Raw genomic sequence first — 18348 nt, 5'->3', positions numbered from 1 at the left:
TATTTTGTGAAATATTGAATTTAAAATAAGTTTTCTTTTTTAATATGCTTTATAATATAATTTATTCCTGTGACGCAAAGCTGAATTTTCAGCATCATTACTCTAGTTTCAATGATTCTTTAGAAATCATTCTAATGTGTAATAGTGTATATTGTACCACAACATTTCTATTTGGAATAAACAGTTATTTTTTAACTTTTTATTCATCAAAGAATCAAAGAAAAAAAGTATCACATGTTCCAAAAAAAAATTAAGCAGCACAACAGTTTCAACAGTGATAATGAATCAGCTATATTATAATGATTTTAATCATGTCATGCCTTGATGAGCATAAGAGACTCCATTAAAAATATGACTGAATGATCCCAAACATTTGAACGGCAGTGTACAGTATAATTCTTAAACTAAAATTAACACTTGGCAATTTTAATTTTATTGTTGTTAGTTTAGTAAATCCTTTAAATATATTTGACCCTTTCTAAGTAATGTCAGTCATTATTTCTAATTCTGTTTTGTTGATATCTGGTGTGGATGAAGTTGACTTTGTTGTCAATCAAAAAAAGTAACCTCCCAAAACTATTGCAACAAAACTGGACACCCAGATATGTCCAGAATCATCATCTGGTGTAGTATTCCATTTCACTGAAATTACAGAAATAGCCAAACTAGTTTATCAGAAATGAATGTCCACATACTTTTTGGCCATATCCTGCATATTGCTATAGCGCTATAGCATCTGTGGGTTTTTGTTAAGAATAGTTCAATTTAGAATAAACTCAGAATTAATACTAGAAATAACAAGAAATCAAGAAATGTACATTGTTTTTTTTGTGGCCATACAATAATAATATACATACAATATTATTACAATTATAAAATGATAAAAATACATAGATATTACTAAATTGACAAGATATATGTACAGTCCATACAGACATAATGTGTTGTGACTATATTATAGAGGCTTCTCACCTGAGCCGCCGTCCCAGGGGCCTGGCATGTCTCGTCCTAGTGCCAAATCCATCTACAGTAAGTACAAATCCCATTTAAACAACATATACTAAAATAATACTATATATTTAAGTTGACTTTGATGCAGTGCAAAGGAAGGAGTATGCAGAATCAATCCGCAGACAGCAAGACAACTTTCAGTACAGAGTAGAGGTAAGATTAAATCCATTTCATGTGTTTGTTAACTACACTTAATAACTAATCATTTTAAAATGTTCCATTTGTGCTTACTGCATGTTACTGATGCATACTCTTAATCTGTTAGAGGAAAGCCAACACCCACTTCACTAATGTGTGTTATAGAAAATAACAGACAACCAGTGCTTATCTAACATGTACTGTAGAGATTTCCACATAAACTGATCTGGAAAATTTGATGACGTAAGGCTGAATTTCTCAAGGCCTTCTATAACAATAGCCTGCGTGTGATTCATATGTGATCATAAAACAACATAAAATCTAATTCTCCTTCCGTTCCCTAGCACCTGTTCACCTGTGTGTTAGATGGCAGAGAGGTGAGCAGCATTGATGACTGTGTGAACAGGTTGAAGAATATGGACAGTAAAGGGAAAGTGTGGGGTCAGGACATGATCATGCAGGTCCAGGCGAACCAGCTACAGCTTTGTGACATAGAGACCAAGGTCACTAATCTGTGATACGCTAATCTGAACAAATACTTTATACATTATACAACACTTAGTTCCGGTACTAAACATTAAACTCTTCCTTTGTTTCCTGAATTTGTAGGAGGTTTTGGAGTCTGTGCATTTGAGTAGAATCCGAGCGACAAGAGTTGTTCTCGACAGTTGTGTGTATGACTCCCTCCTCATTATCTCAGTTCAGGATCCTAGCCAGAGAGCCCCACAGGCCTTCCTGTTCCAGTGTGAGGAGATTGGGGTGAGAAACAACACTCTGATGTATAGTCAAAAATGTTAGATTCATCTAAGGGTTGATGGTGCTGCATCTGCCCGGTATAAATCTGTCTTAATATCTTGTGGATTGATGGGGGAGTTTCCATTCCACTCCCTCTGTCAGTGCCCTGAATTTTTCTATAAAGGTATGTGTGATGTTTTTAATTGCTAGGCTCAGGAGGTGGCAAATGATCTGGAAAAGGTAATACAGCAAGGAGGGGATGCCACACCTCTGCTTAAAGAACCACAAATGGACATCAGGTCAGCTGCTGCCTCGCAAAGAAGTTGTGCTAAGAACTTTTTTCCTTTAAATGTGCTAAAATGTAATGTTTTAAATAGACATTATTGATTATTTGTGATAATTATCTAAATAACAAAGATCTATTATTTATTTTTTTCTCTTACACTACAACCTTAGTTTTTATCAGTGCTGTACAGTGATATATTTTCTATTACTCAGGAGCCATCTGGAAAGCATCATTGGTCAGGGTTATCCAGGAAGCATGAAGAGACCAGCTCCCATGCAGCCAAACCCTCCTCCCCCAGAATTCCCACCTCCACAGTACAACAACTATGAAGACTATGGTGATCACTTGAAGAGTTCATTTCACTCAGAAAAATACACTTTTAAATACCCTAAAATGTCCTGAAATTAACCCTCTGGGTGTTCTCAGTCACTTTAGACTGCTTTTTTTTTTTTACCGAACAGAAAGGTACAAAACGTAATGACTTCTGTTGCTCTTGCTATTTGAGCACACAAAAAATTGTGGACATGATTAGAAATGGCTAAATGAAAAAAAGTCTTTATTAGAGGAAAGCCAACACCCACTTCACTAATGTGTGTTATAGAAAATAACAGACAACCAGTGCTTATCTAACATGTACTGTAGAGATTTCCACATAAACTGATCTGGAAAATTTGATGACGTAAGGCTGAATTTCTCAAGGCCTTCTATAACAATAGCCTGCGTGTGATTCATATGTGATCATAAAACAACATAAAATCTAATTCTCCTTCCGTTCCCTAGCACCTGTTCACCTGTGTGTTAGATGGCAGAGAGGTGAGCAGCATTGATGACTGTGTGAACAGGTTGAAGAATATGGACAGTAAAGGGAAAGTGTGGGGTCAGGACATGATCATGCAGGTCCAGGCGAACCAGCTACAGCTTTGTGACATAGAGACCAAGGTCACTAATCTGTGATACGCTAATCTGAACAAATACTTTATACATTATACAACACTTAGTTCCGGTACTAAACATTAAACTCTTCCTTTGTTTCCTGAATTTGTAGGAGGTTTTGGAGTCTGTGCATTTGAGTAGAATCCGAGCGACAAGAGTTGTTCTCGACAGTTGTGTGTATGACTCCCTCCTCATTATCTCAGTTCAGGATCCTAGCCAGAGAGCCCCACAGGCCTTCCTGTTCCAGTGTGAGGAGATTGGGGTGAGAAACAACACTCTGATGTATAGTCAAAAATGTTAGATTCATCTAAGGGTTGATGGTGCTGCATAAATCTGTCTTAATATCTTGTGGATTGATGGGGGAGTTTCCATTCCACTCCCTCTGTCAGTGCCCTGAATTTTTCTATAAAGGTATGTGTGATGTTTTAAATCGCTAGGCTCAGGAGGTGGCAAATGATCTGGAAAAGGTAATACAGCAAGGAGGGGATGCCACACCTCTGCTTAAAGAACCACAAATGGACATCAGGTCAGCTGCTGCCTCGCAAAGAAGTTGTGCTAAGAACTTTTTTCCTTTAAATGTGCTAAAATGTAATGTTTTAAATAGACATTATTGATTATTTGTGATAATTATCTAAATAACAAAGATCTATTATTTATTTTTTTCTCTTACACTACAACCTTAGTTTTTATCAGTGCTGTACAGTGATATATTTTCTATTACTCAGGAGCCATCTGGAAAGCATCATTGGTCAGGGTTATCCAGGAAGCATGAAGAGACCAGCTCCCATGCAGCCAAACCCTCCTCCCCCAGAATTCCCACCTCCACAGTACAACAACTATGAAGACTATGGTGATCACTTGAAGAGTTCATTTCACTCAGAAAAATACACTTTTAAATACCCTAAAATGTCCTGAAATTAACCCTCTGGGTGTTCTCAGTCACTTTAGACTGCTTTTTTTTTTTTACCGAACAGAAAGGTACAAAACGTAATGACTTCTGTTGCTCTTGCTATTTGAGCACACAAAAAATTGTGGACATGATTAGAAATGGCTAAATGAAAAAAAGTCTTTAAAAAAAATTGTGATCTTCACAGTCAAAAATGTTCGCCATATTAAATGGGAAATACAAAAATACAGATACATAATTTTGGGGGGGTACAGTCAACAAATCAGCACAGTGAAGTAGTGTTTCATAATGTCTAAATATATATCCAAATTCAAAACCTTTTATAATCGTTTCCTAGATGATAGATGGCCTTCACCCACTATGCCATTTCCCAGAGAGGAAGCGTCCTACAGGCCAGTGCAGTCTGAGCAGGAGCAGGCTCCACCTGCATTCAGTGATGTGGAGAGAGATTCGGTTGGTTGTTTTTACTGACAATTTTATCACACCATGCTATTAATCCATCTAATACAGAAATCAATTTATTGACACATCCTCCATCCATTTACTTTTCTCTACAGGATATTTTTAACCATGTAGCAGCCGACATTGAGACCTTTGTATATAAAATAGGCTCAGCTTTGCCAAAAGAAGATGGAAAAAAGAAAAAGAAAAATGCTGCAAAAAAATTAGGTGAACAATTAACACCTAGTGCTTGTTTTAATAATTTTATTTCATTTAATTTCCTATAAGGATGTTAAAAAATCTACATGATGTCAACATGAAAAGATTTATTATTATTATTTTTGCTTTTTATAGTTGCAAGTATTCCCCCTGTGGAAGAGTACATATCCTGTCTGCAGAAAATAAAGTATGGCTTCAACCTTCTGGTAAGTTATATACATTTAATTTCTTTGATAGTATTAGACTACTTCAATTAATACTTTCAAAAAAATGTGTTATTACTATCACTTTAGTTTTGGCATGTCTCTAAAGTACAATGGAATTAATGATATTTTTTCAGTGGTCTCGTTAAATGATTTTCAATAAAAAATAATGTTTAATATGAGACATACTGTTTTTTATTTGTTGCATATGTCTGTTTTCATACTCTTCTCTACTTGTAACAGGGGAAACTAGATGGTCACCTAAAAAATCCTCCTGTTTCTGATTTTGTTCACAGTCTCTTTTCTTCCCTTGCTTTTGTAAGTATCCGTTTGTTCAATCTGTTTGCATTGCAGTCACATTTCATAAATTTTTTTCATTATGCAATGAAAATGGATGAGCATACTTTCAGAAAAGCTGTTTTGTCTCCTGAAGCTTCAGTCGGTGAGTCAGTAGGACCCACCTGACCTGTTACCTATTTACAAAACCATAGCAATGTTTTAGAAAGCACAAGTGGTATAAGCATTTATATAAGCAGTTTTGTATTGGCATCTATGGTTCCATGGAGAAGCTTTTACATCCATGGAAATTTTCCATTACACAGAAGGTTCTTTATAATGGACAAAGGTTCTTCAGATTTTCACAGTGTTCTTCACACTAAGAAAAATGGGTGCTTTTAAGAACCGTTCACTGAAATGTTGTTTGGGGAACCCAAAATGGTTCTTCTATGGTATCGCAACAGAAGGTTCCAAAAGCTTCCCCTTTTCAAACTTTTATTTTCAAGAGTGTACTTTTTGTCCAGAGAAAAGGCTTTACTTTTGATGAGTTAGCAACTTGTTCACCACTGAAATCTTACAATATATCACAAGGTTAAAGGGCAGGAGATGCACCATATCAGCCCTCATCACACTCAGTTCCTGACTGTTTCTTCATGCTTCAGATGGTGAGTCAGTATCCTCCCAACATCCCTCCCACGGTGCTGAGTCCACTGCTCACAGAAAAAGCCCTGCACCTCCTGGGAAGATCTGTCACACCAAATGAGGACGTACTGTGGAGCAGTTCGGGTGATGCGTGGAGCATCCCAAGGTCTTCTATTCTACAAAAAAACATCTTCACGGATTAGCAAACAAAGGAGAAAAGCTCATGATGTTTCTGTATTTTTTTAATCAGATCTAAATGGCCAAACGGGGATCAGATCCCTCCATATTATCCCAAATTTTATGATGGTTGGCAGCCTCTTCCACCTGGCCCTTCCCAGTCCCCTCCCGCCAGCAGGCAGCTGTCACGGAGCAACAGTGAGCGCGTCCCACCCGGGAATGCCATGCAGAGGCCACCTGAACAGGTAAATGCTCTCAGAGGGCAAACTTCAACTGATTTAAGCATGAGGATGTCATAAAATACGTCAAGTGTTTCACATATACATCCTAACCTAAGGTATAATAAAGTGAAATGAGTACAAATTGCTGTTTACCCTCTCTTCAAGGACAACAGACCCTGGAACGCCCCACCCATGCGGTGAGACATATCATGTGAACTCCCTTTGAAATACCCAGATAATATAAAGGCAGTTGTGACAGCAATATAAAACATTGTTTTTCACTTTATAAGTATGTAGCCTTTTAATGGACAGATGAGTTCACTAAAGAATTTAAGAGTTAAATTTCAAATTAAGTCTAGTAACATTTTTGTCTTATTTTATACCAGGTCAGCTGAGCCGCCAATCTACATGAGGGTGATCTATGACTTTATGGCAAGAAACAGTCGGGAACTGAGTTTGATGAAGAGTGACATGGTGCAGGTAATAACCTGACCTTTAACATATTGATATTTAAACACACACCCCACACTAAGGAAATTGAAGATTCAGTGGTGTAGATGGTAGAGTGTGTGTCATACTCTTTTTGACGCGATCGACCCGGGTTCGAATCTTACTTTTGGCTAACTTTTTTTCTCCCTTTTCAAATTTCAAATCACATCAGAAAAACATTTAATTTCAATAAAAATGAAGTAAATAATCAAAAAGTTGAAAAAGTATCAGGTAGGGTTAGGTGTATATGGCTTTTGTCCCAATAAGGTTGCAACCATTTAATAATTTGAATTAAAATTAAAATTTACACAAGTTATTATTGCACACTGTTTTATAATGTATTACAATGCTGAGGTGCAGATAAATGACACTATTTGCAATCAGTAATTAGCAGAATATCCTGCTATTTTAACTATCTATAGCTATTTGCACTTAGTGTAAATGGCATATAACTAAAAAATACTGTTATTTTGACTTAGTGTAAATAGCCTCTATCGCACCCTCAACCTAAAACATCTACCCGCGCCCCTGGTTCCACTAGCTAATGTTAGTTAAAAGAGTAAGCAATACATTTGTTAAAGCATTTATTAATCTTTGTTCAAGTTAATTGTTCATTGTTAGTTCATGTGTAACAAGTACAACTTTTGATTTTAATAATTTTAGTAAATGTTGAAATTTACATGAACTATCAAAGAAAAAGCATTTATTAATCTTAATCTATTGTAACTAAAGTAGTAACTAATGTTAACAAATATAATGTTACCTTTTTTTCTGTGAGCAGAAAATGCATACAAATAGTTTGTTCTTGTTCATACACTTCTATGTTTATGTAAACAGGTAACCGACAAGTCTGGGCAATGGTGGAAAGTGAAAAACAGTCGTAATGAGGAGGGTTATGTGCCTCAGAATGTTCTAGAGCCTGCTGATGGACAAAGGCCAACAGTAAGTCATGGCCAATGCACATATTTTCTTTTCTTTCTTTCTTTTTATTTATTTTTACAAATGTATTCTTACTCTACATTTTATTTAAACACAATAATTTCAATAATGTATCAAGGACATACTAAACAATGGCTTAATTCATATTTCAGCTATATGAAGACATGAAAACTGGTTGGTCAATGTATGACACCCAGTTTTTCATCACTGTTTGGTCAGGACATGTATTGCTGTATATTTAACTAACTAATTGATTTTTGCTATACACAATTCATTGTTTTATGAATGTTGCCCCCTATGTTCTCAGCAAAATATGAGAGGACCTCCATCTCTAGATATGAGATCTAGACCTGAGGAAGTCAAAGCCTGGTTACAGTACAAAGGCTTTTCGAAAATGTAAGAAACCATTTCTATCATCTTTAATTTTATTCTTTAAATGGTCAAAAATACAAAAAACATTTGCACCTAAAAAAGTTACATTTATATTCAATTTTGCGGACCATTTTTCTAGTATTTTTGACTGTGGATGTATTGGTCTTCACACTTAATTAGCTGGAAGAGCACACTGAGTGCATTGATTCTAGACTACACCAAAATGTAGTTCTGACACTTTACAACAGAAATAGCTTAACATGCTTCAAGAAGTCATTTATCAACCTGTTGTCACCCTTGATTCATCATGTATTTGTGTAGGACAGTCCAGAGTCTTGGGGTGTTTAATGGAGCAATGTTGCTGGGAATGAAACAGGATGATATCAGAGCAATATGTCCTGAGGAAGGAGGTCGAGTATTCTTCCAACTGCAGAGCGTCAGATCGACTGTTGCAGTAAGTAATGCAGCTCTATTTGTTCAAAGTAAGCTCCCGCCTATTTATGGAGCACTTTTCATTGTGGTGAAGTGATCTCACAGTATTCAGTGTAGTTTTATACCTGACGGTCATTTAATGACTGAGGCGGCGCTCACAATTGTCATCAGTCTCCATTTCCTTTGCAGCTTGCCAGTGAGGCTGAATACAGCCAGTATGGTGGCCGCTGATAATCTGAGGACACCGGTGCATTTCGATAGCAAGAATCTGAACGTGTCTGAACCTGAATGAACAAGAGCTATTCAGTAAACTCCTCAGCAGTTCCATTCATTAGACAACAAGCCAAGGCTAATGCCTACAGACTTGTTCAGTTATATTACCCTTCACACATGCAAATGATGAATACATTTAATGCATTCATTTTATTTATTTGATGCAGATTGTTCCATTAAATTGATTTCCACTGATGTCACTGTGGTGGTGGGCACTTGTCTAATTGTACTGTATTTTATGTAGCTGTTATATGTGTGAAATGAAAATGAATCACGTCTGTAACACTCTGATCTTGACACTGTTTGCTAATTTTGCACTGTATATTAATAAATGGTTAATAATCAACACATTAGTAGGCATAGTTTATTGGTCTTAAAGTAAGCTTTTGATTTTGCGGTTAAATATATTTTGTTACATTTAATTTCCTGTTTAAGGCAAAAATCCAGTTGTGGGTTTGTGTTTTACCTCACAACAGTAATAAAGTGAATTTAATCAGGATGCCTTTGGTTTAAAAACCTGTTTTACATTTGCATTGTCATTCATGACCATTTAATTTCTAATCAATAAGGTTTAAATGCACTGCACTCAACAATGCTCTGCTTTATTAGGTCAAAATAAGGTCCTGAAGTTCATGCTTTTTTACAATTCAAACATTGAAAAGCTGAACAGGGAAATATCTAATACACTATATCATTAGGATGTAACTTTAACTAATCCTTTTTTTATTGGGAAGGTTAAAATGTAACAAAAAAATCAAGACAAAATCTTGTCATTTTCACTCCTTCTTGTTTCCCCATTTGGCCATCTTGTTGTTCACAGGTGTTTTCATGAACTTGCCCGACTTCATGTATTCTGCCATCTTCTTAAGACTCTGACAGGGAACACAATTCATATCAGAATCACAATTTTTAACACTACAATTTACGTAAGAATATCAAATGATACTCTGTATTACAAACTCAATCCAAACCTCAAAGTGATCCAGGAAAGATCTCAGGTTTTTGTAGTCATCCAGGCACTCCGGGTGAAACATGCGATGCAAATCCAACAGCTCATACATGATGAAGTCCACAAATGTGATCTACAGGATGAGCCAAAACTGGGATGAGCTTGTCAAACTAATGATCTCTTTCCTATCACAAAATGGACAAATTAAAGTGCTTCCAAACATTATGCCTATTTACCTTGTCCCCAGCAAACCACTTCCTGTCCCCAAGGAAGTCAGAGAACTGCTTTAGAGTTCCTGGCAATTTCTCACTGTAACATGGTTTGTTTTTGTCCTGTGAAGTATTACAAATCACCCGTTATCTTATCAGTATACAAAAAAAAAAAGAATTTAGATTTTCTTCAAACAATCAATCAGCACTTAAGACAGTCTACTAAAGTTGCTCATGGGCACTCACAAAGTCTCCATAGCAGAGCTGGGCAAAACCACTGCGGAAATCCATCGCCTGGTTTTCCAAGATGTCAACTCTCATCTGCTCTTCTTCAGTTTCCCCACCTAGAAACATTACAGAGAGATGTTTTACATGAGTTATTTTCAGTGATGCTTTTTTTAATGAAGAAATTAATCAAGTACTCACAGAGGTTATGTTTGCGGGCGATGTATCTCAATATGGCATTGCTTTGGACCACTTTCGTGTCTCCATCCTCTAGGTAGGGCAACTGGTGAAGGATGATGGTGGTTAGTTATTGCATGTTATACTGAGCAACACTATGTGGGTAACTATGTAACTTACATTAGGAAAGTCCATCCCAAGTTTCTCTTTCTCATTAAACCAACAGCTTTTGTCATAGTTGGGAGCTGCAAAGCAAGAATATAGAATCAGCTCAATGTGCTTTTATATGGACAATCTGACTGTGTCTGCTACTGTATGTTATAATAATCATCACTTACCGTCACCACAAGAATAGAACTTCTCCTCATACTTGGTACCAGTGTATTCCAACAGCAGACGGATTGGTTGAGCAAGCTTTAATCAGAGGAAAACCATGAAATATAGCAAACTTCAGCTGCTGTGAAACATGTTTTTCTCACTTTTGGAATAATTAACTGATTGTCAAGATATTACACTGTATATTAAAAAACTAAAGTTAATATCCTTATTTGCATATTTAAGAGATGGGCAACACTAATAAACTGGAATATCGAAAGAGAAAAAAAAAAAGAATGAGGCTTGATTTTTATGCACTTTCTTATCTCTAGCTTGCAGCAGACTGAAAGATGGAGGATGGTTAAGAATGTTTGCTTTTGTGTGTTTTTTATATAATATTTAAGTGCATGGAATAATCAATAAAAACTGCAATATTCCATGAAAAACAGTCTATTCCAATTTCATGGTGACTTTAGATCTTCAGAAACATGCAGTCAATTCAAATACCCAGGTGATGCTCTTATTTAACGGAGAAAACACAGTGGAAAGTGGAATGTTGGACGTTTCATTCACTTACAACTCCATGCTGCTTTTCCTAGAAACCATGTTGTATTCATAATGTTGTTGGATGATTTAAAAAAAAGTTTATTTTTTCATTAATATAATGTTGAATCTGGGTAAATTCTTTATACATAAAAGCGTGTAATTAATATAAGATTATAATATGATGATGTAAAGTGTATCTTATTTCTATGTATTAAAAGTTATTCTTTGTAGCTATTTTCCATCAGTAATTTGTATGAAGATAATCTTTTGCCAAGGGCTTTAAACTCGTGTGAAAAGTGAAAAGCTCTTATTAAAAGAATGCCGCAGGCATTTAGTCTTAATTTGCAGTGCATGTTGGGGTGTAACCACACCCGAAGAAGCGGCTTCAAGTAAACTTAAAATTTACATATAGCGAAGAATCAGTGGGCGTGGCGAGACAAGACAAAGCATGTTAAATTTATCCACAAATCCTTTAAAGACCCCTGACTAGTTCTGCAGCCCATGTTTAAAGTAAAAAGTCATCGGTACCAAACTTTCCAACTAGTTCAAGAATAGAGTATCGACTTACCGTCCACTAAAAAATTAACTTTAAGCAAGCTATATATATATATATATATATATGAAATATAAATTTGTGCATTTTAGACATGACAAACCACACTGAGCGATATTCTAATCTTCTGTGATGTAGTTACGCAGTAAACATTTTGCAGATATTAAATAAAAATTAATTAAACGTCTAACCACCCTTACGCAAACTTTGTAAAAAATATTTCCTACCCCGCGTATATCCCAGTATGCCAATTTCATTGCCATCTTGCCGCTTGCAAGGAGCGCCTCTGTGCAGGAGCAGAACAGAGGGAGAGTGGATGGCGGAGGCGCGAGCGTGTCAGAGTGCAATGTGAACGACGGGCGGGGCAAAACCTCACGCAAATTCTGTCACCCCCTCATGTTGTTCAAACTAAGCTTGTACGAGTTTCTTTCTTCTGCGGAACATTTCTGTGCGGCGTCGCACAATTTCTTTGCAAAATAGTATGCAAGATTTTATCAGTCTTTTTCAGCAAACACATATGCATTCTAAATACAAACATGTTTTAGCATTAGTGAGGTTTCCCCAGTGAGAAAAAAAAAAACACATGCCACTTTTAAAATTCATTTAACAAAACGGTGCTTTTATTGGGTCAAAATAAGGTACTGCATTTAATGCTTTGTTTTCAAATGTAGAATCACAATCCAAACAGTGAGATCCATAAAACAACAATGAAATGCTTCTTTTCTTTTCATGGCATCAAACTGTCAAAAATCAAAGGGCGACACTCACCTGAACACTTTCAATTTAATCCTAAGTGCTTGCACTATGCCTACAGACAACAACTGAGAATTCTGATTGTTTTGTAACGCTTTTGTAATCAATACTAATGATAACTGTCTCGCTTTGTTAGTTATTGAAAGGTTTAATAAATTGGGTTTCTCTAAAAAAATTATCAGTGTGCAATTCAACTGCATTGACCTTATAACCAAAGCAGATGATGTTGCAACTTATTATGCTTTATCAAGACACAATCTTGTTAGTTTCACTCCTTCTTGTTTCCCCATTTGGCCATCTTGCTGTTCACTGGTGTTTTCATGAACTTGTTTGACTTCATGTATTCTGCAATCTTCTCAAGACTCTGATAGGGAACACAATTCATATCAGTCACAATATGGTTGATCTTTTATCATTACAACTTGGGTGACACTATCAAATCATTCCGTGTGACAAAAGCTGAATCCAAACCTCAAAGCGATCAAGGAAACATCTAAGGTTTTTGTAGTCATCCAGGCACGCTGGGTCAAACATACGATGCTGATCCAACAGCTCATACATGATGAAGTCCACAAATGTGATCTACAGGATGAGAAAATAGGATGCGCATGTCAAACTAATTATTTTATTAAATATACTTTTATATCCTGCCACTTTAAATGGACAAACTAAAGTGCTTCCAAACATTATGCCTATTTACCTTGTCCCCAGCAAACCACTTCCTGTCCCCAAGGAAGTCAGAGAACTGCTTTAGCGTCCCTGGCAGTTTGTCAGTGTAGCATGATTTGCTTTTGTCCTGTAATCAAGTACAAATGCATTACAAATCATTTGTGTTATCAATTAACAAGTAAATTCATATTATTAGTTGCAAATTTCTTCAATGCTGTACATATTTCTATATATTCAATCACTTACAAAGTCTCCATAGCAGAGCTGGACAAAACCATTGCGGAAGTCCATTGCCTGGTTTTCCAAGATGTCAACTCTCATCTGCTCCTCTTCAGTTTCCCCACCTAGAAACATGTTAGAAAGAGAAGTTTAACATTACTTGGATGGCTATTTTCAGTGATGCTTGAGAAAATAAAGTTTTGTTTTTTTTAAATGAAGGAATAAATGAATGAAGTACTCACAGAGGTTGTGTTTGCGGGCGATGTATCTCAATATGGCATTGCTTTGGACCACTTTCGTGTCTCCATCCTCTAGGTAGGGCAACTGGTGAAGGATGATGGTGGTTAGTTATTGCATGTTATAATGAACAACACTATGTGGGTAATAGGGTTGGGCCGATAGACGATGCCATCGTCCATCGCCGATGGCTGACAGCCATCACGATGTTAAGCTGACATTGTGATTCCTTCCCCCCACCCACTCTTCCGCAATCCGCCTCATCCCAGTTCCGTGATTGGAAAGGAAATTAAGTGTACTACGGAAACCCTAAAGGGAATAAATAGCCTACGCGATGGGAGGATAAAAAAAAACATTTCAATACTTTTTCTCGCAATTATGTCGTTGGATAAGTATAGGTGACTGTATATAAATTGCGGGCATCAGGGAGCCGCTATTGAAACCGCTTTCGATTGCGCGCTCTCATTTTACTTTCACTTTCGAGATTCGCAATCACTAGGACTCTATACTATGGAGCGGCAGTACTCACTACACATTTGACAAGATTAGATGTTTGCCATTGGTGCTCAGGATCTGCAAATCATTCGCCATCTTCCTATCAGACATTTCTCCTTATTCTGTGTATGTGGTAATGTTTCACTGCAGACATTGTCCGATACCAATTTGGTAGACATCGCCCAACCCTAGTGGGTAACTATGTAACTTACATTAGGAAAGTCCATCCCAAGTTTCTCTTTCTCATTAAACCAACAGCTTTTGTCATAGTTGGGAGCTGCAAAGCAAGAATATAGAATCAGCTCAATGTGCTTTTATATGGACAATCTGACTGTGTCTGCTACTGTATGTTATAATAGTCATCACTTACCGTCACCACAAGAATAGAACTTCTCCTCATACTTGGTACCAGTGTATTCCAACAGCAGACGGATTGGTTGAGCAAGCTGTAATCAGATTAAATGATATCCATAACATTCAGTATAAATAATTCCAGCAGCTGTAAAATGTTTTTCACTCTTGAAATGATTAACTGAGGGTTGATATTTCACACAGCATATTCATAAACCCTGGGTTAATGTTCTTATTTTCATATTAGTAAGGTGAATAACACTGATTAGACAAATAATAGAACACAACCAGTTCAACCCTCTGGCACTGTTCGGTCTTTTTTTACTGAAAAAGTTTTGTTTTAGAATGTTGTACTTCATTGGAATGGTACGAAACTTGGTAAAGGTTTTGGCACTTGCTATGTGAACACACACACAAAAAATGGATATGATTCCAAAACATTAGGCTAAATGAAACAAAAAAGTCACACTTGTACTGATCGCGGTCAAAAATTAGCACATTGGAAATTAATGTGAAGCAAATTACATCTAGTGGAAACGTTTGGAACAGCCTCCAAACAAAATTTTACGGAAAGCTAATTTTTTGAGACATCAACATCAAATTTGGAACACAACTTGTTTAGATTCATGGCTTTTACTTTCATGTAATTTTAGAGTAAAAAATGTTTTGGAAAATATGTATTTCATATAAAAATTGTAAAAATAAATAAATAATTTTTTAAAATATTAATATACCTAAAATGATATAACATTTCACTCTTTAATACATTTATTTTTTGTTTCGCTTTTTAATAATTTGCCAAGTGTCTTCAGTAAAAAGAGACCAAACTTAAGTCTGCTCCAAAGAATTCAGGATTTACGTCAATGTAAGTTGGATATTTTATTTTCAGGTCTATGTTCAAAAAGTGGTAAACAGATAATAATTGGACCACAACTATTTCATAAATATAATTTAGCACCATAAAATCCCCCAAAAAGCAAAATATGAAAAACATGTTCAGTATCTAAAATAAATTTAAAAAATGCTAATTTTTGACTGCCACGCGAGCCGCACCAGAGGATTAATAGCATACTCTTCTAGCTGTGGAAATGTTGCGACATAGATGTGGTCAAGTTGCTTTAAGTCCTCTGAAACATAACTTACAGTAAAATAATATGATCTTAAACACTCCAGTTCGACATTTTTACTGGTTTCCGTCAGAGTGATTAAGGAGAAGAAACAAGAAGCGAGAATGTTCCGAGGCTGTTATAGAGAATGAGGAGTTACGTCACGATCTTTTCACTCCGCATTGCATTTCGGGAAGGCGCCGCCATATTAGCAGGATACGCTATCCGTTCCCATGGTTACTTCTCATTCTCTATAAGGATAAGTGCTTATCTTTTGTTTTGTTTTTGCCTTTAAGTTAAACAACCATTCATTCTTCATTGTATCGTTTGCAGGGAAGAGAAGTTATTTTATCGCACTGCATGATATGCACTGCATTTCTCTCTTAGGTTTGGTAGAATTTTGTTTAACGTTACAGTGTTTACCCGATTAGCGTGAAAACAGTGTCGCCCGCTGCTGCTTCAGTCATCATACGGTACATTATCCAAATAAAAGTGTGTTCAACGAGCTGACAGAAGTCCATCCATTTCTTTGTTGGAAAGTTTTAAATGACAAAGTATAGTTGTTGTCATTATAAATATTAATGTTTCCATGGCCACGGAGGAGAATCACAGATTGTGGGTCACATTCAGCGAACAGTCACGAACTCACTGTACTTTTTATATTGTCTCCTTGTTATTAGTACTTGTTATCAGCCAAATGAAGTACGGAAAATTGTGAACAAACAGGGTAAGGTTTAATGGTAGAGACTCACATGATGTAATTACTTACAATTGTGCAAATTATGTGTGCAAATCAATGGTAGACAAAAACGGAACATATAAGTTTTTATACTGTAAACAAGATAATCATATATCCTAGGAGGTTGGAGGCAGCGATGCCGGTGGCACTCAACTTTTTGCGGCCGGTAACGTTAGTATGGATCAGTGTTAATTGTTAATGATCATCATTGGCAAATTACATAAATTACGGTTCCTAAAAAAAATTTGCTGAGATTATCTCGGTACCGTATCTACTTGGTTTGCAGCTGTTTCTCCAGTATGAGGATTTAATCGGTCTTTACTGCACGGCTCTGTACACTTTTAGTTCACTGCTCAATGCAACGATACCTTCTAAATGGCGGCTCGGTGACGTCACACAGAATAAACGCACGTGACTGACAAAGACCGCGACCTCCTTCCCTTGGTGTTTTTACACATAGAAAAGGCAAAAAAACATATTGCATTGTCCAGTTTTCTCTCAGAACGATGATCTGAGTTACTATTGCAATTATCGATGCAGTATGAATGACATACACTGGTGACATTTTTCACAATCACGACAAACAATCAAATACTGCCCTAAACTCAATAGCGGAAAGGCAGCGCTATCCTGCAAATATGGCGGATAAACAAGAACTCAACGTGGCGTTACGTCACATTCTCATTCTTTATTGACAACTCGCAGTAACATTCTGGCAAAGTGGCCTAAACCAGCTCTCAATGACGTTTATATAACCCAAAGTTAAAACTTTAACAAAGTGAACTCAAAGAATACAGCACGTTTTTCGACGTAATTTCGCATATCGGGGTGTAAATGAACCAAACCCAAGCTGCAGTAACTTTAGATAAACATAACTAACATAATAGTAAAATAGCAGCATATGTGGGCTTGGCGAGCACGATACGCGCTAAACGACTAAAGCGCATCCATTCATAACTCCTATTAATCGCTCCTGACAAACAGTGAACGCTTTTTAGGTATAAAACTTTATTTTAAAGAATCGACCATAAAATACCCACAAAAAAATAGTTTTTATGTTTCAGGTCAGTGTCACATCAGACGACCGTTCTATCTAAACCAGAATCAAACTTGGCCGAGTAACGGCCTACGTTAGTTCATTTCTTTCGACTTATCGCTAACCAAAGATGTGAGTTTAAACAAGCTGAGCGTATGCAGATTTGACCGTTTTGAGACACGGCAAACCACAGTGACTTCGATTCTATTCGAAGTTATGAAGCAAAAATGACAAAGAAATCAAATATGAATCAATTAAAGGTCTAACTATGCAACATTAGAATAGAATAGGAATGCAAAAATTACAACTGTTTCTTACCCCACGAATATCCCAGTATGCCAATTTCATTGCCATTTTGCAACAAGAGTGCACCGTTGTGCTTCAAAAAGAGGTGCAGGAGCAGCGGAATGGAGGAGGGGGCGTGTGCGGTTTCAAGTTAAAGAGATAATACACCCACAAAATGAATGTTCTGTCACGTTATGAGTATTCTGTTCATGCTAAATAATATTAAAAAATTCATTTCTATTTTCAACCAATAGGTCGATGTGCATTCTAAATGCATGCTTGCATGTTTTAGCATTTTCGAAGGGAGAAAAAATATCTTATTGGGACCAAAAGGCCAACTTGTTCTTGTTATTATATCTAAATAAGGCATTGAATTAGAACTAGTTTAGAACGCTTTTACATCATATATAATGTACCATAATTCAAAACACACTGCTTTGTAGCAAAAATTGTTTCACTAATTACTTTGTTATTCCTCTAGTTATTTCTGTATATCAGTAAAAAAAAAAAAAATCAGAAGTCTTGCGCATTCCTAAGAAACAGCTTACTTCTGCTTTGAAAAATACAGTGAATAGTATCTATGCAATATTAAATCCACAGACTCGCAGAATTATATTTTAATTTTGAGATACAGAATACAGCGGAAAAATAAACTTGACTTTGATATTATCATGTCTGATTTACAATAAATAGCACTAATAATTATTCAATTACAGACACACATAAAAATGGCCAAATGACAAAGGATACAACCACTATAAAATAATTATCACAATAATAAACTTATTAG

At 36.2% G+C, this 18348-nt stretch overlaps 3 protein-coding genes across 5 annotated transcripts in view; 1 reads left to right on the top strand and 2 right to left on the bottom strand.

Moving 5' to 3' along the window:
- eps8l3b (EPS8 signaling adaptor L3b) overlaps positions 1-9175 on the top strand; it is a 10427-nt gene extending 1252 nt beyond the window's left edge. The window contains exons 3-20 of one of the 3 annotated variants that reach the window (XM_016231793.1): positions 962-1029; positions 1100-1164; positions 1494-1652; positions 1759-1908; positions 2095-2183; positions 2383-2507; positions 4348-4463; positions 4568-4679; positions 4806-4876; positions 5117-5191; positions 5812-5957; positions 6042-6213; positions 6355-6386; positions 6576-6669; positions 7516-7620; positions 7925-8013; positions 8311-8443; positions 8611-9175. In XM_016231793.1, coding sequence (XP_016087279.1) covers positions 962-1029; positions 1100-1164; positions 1494-1652; positions 1759-1908; positions 2095-2183; positions 2383-2507; positions 4348-4463; positions 4568-4679; positions 4806-4876; positions 5117-5191; positions 5812-5957; positions 6042-6213; positions 6355-6386; positions 6576-6669; positions 7516-7620; positions 7925-8013; positions 8311-8443; positions 8611-8652 — 1843 coding nt within the window. In that variant the 3' untranslated portion in view covers positions 8653-9175. Of the gene's footprint in view, positions 1-961; positions 1030-1099; positions 1165-1493; positions 1653-1758; positions 1909-2094; positions 2184-2382; positions 2508-2954; positions 3110-3215; positions 3366-3540; positions 3630-3828; positions 3954-4347; positions 4464-4567; positions 4680-4805; positions 4877-5116; positions 5192-5811; positions 5958-6041; positions 6214-6354; positions 6387-6575; positions 6670-7515; positions 7621-7924; positions 8014-8310 lie in introns of those variants that run through there. The other 2 variants (XM_016231792.1, XM_016231794.1) reach the window with 2 other exon arrangements.
- Positions 9176-9275: 100 nt separating this feature from the next.
- Positions 9276-11989, bottom strand: gstm.3 (glutathione S-transferase mu tandem duplicate 3). Its single transcript, XM_016231796.1, has 8 exons — positions 11896-11989; positions 10593-10668; positions 10435-10499; positions 10279-10360; positions 10099-10196; positions 9880-9975; positions 9666-9776; positions 9276-9566 (listed from the first exon to the last, which is right to left on the bottom strand). The coding sequence occupies exons 1-8, from the start codon at positions 11929-11931 to the stop codon at positions 9471-9473; spliced, it is 660 nt and encodes a 219-aa protein (XP_016087282.1). The 5' UTR covers positions 11932-11989; the 3' UTR covers positions 9276-9470.
- A 277-nt stretch (positions 11990-12266) lies between these two features.
- Positions 12267-17699, bottom strand: gstm.1 (glutathione S-transferase mu, tandem duplicate 1). The gene is made up of 8 exons (XM_016231795.1): positions 17592-17699; positions 14412-14487; positions 14254-14318; positions 13552-13633; positions 13337-13434; positions 13122-13217; positions 12893-13003; positions 12267-12785 (listed from the first exon to the last, which is right to left on the bottom strand). The coding sequence occupies exons 1-8, from the start codon at positions 17625-17627 to the stop codon at positions 12690-12692; spliced, it is 660 nt and encodes a 219-aa protein (XP_016087281.1). The 5' UTR covers positions 17628-17699; the 3' UTR covers positions 12267-12689.
- Between the last annotated feature and the right edge of the window lie 649 nt (positions 17700-18348).

This window comes from Sinocyclocheilus grahami, unplaced genomic scaffold, assembly GCF_001515645.1.
Source record: "Sinocyclocheilus grahami isolate Dianchi unplaced genomic scaffold, SAMN03320097.WGS_v1.1 scaffold399.1, whole genome shotgun sequence".
In the NCBI taxonomy this organism is placed as follows: domain Eukaryota; kingdom Metazoa; phylum Chordata; class Actinopteri; order Cypriniformes; family Cyprinidae; genus Sinocyclocheilus; species Sinocyclocheilus grahami.
The sequence above is the reverse complement of the archived record's forward strand: the minus strand, read 5'-3'. Positions and strand labels throughout refer to the sequence as shown.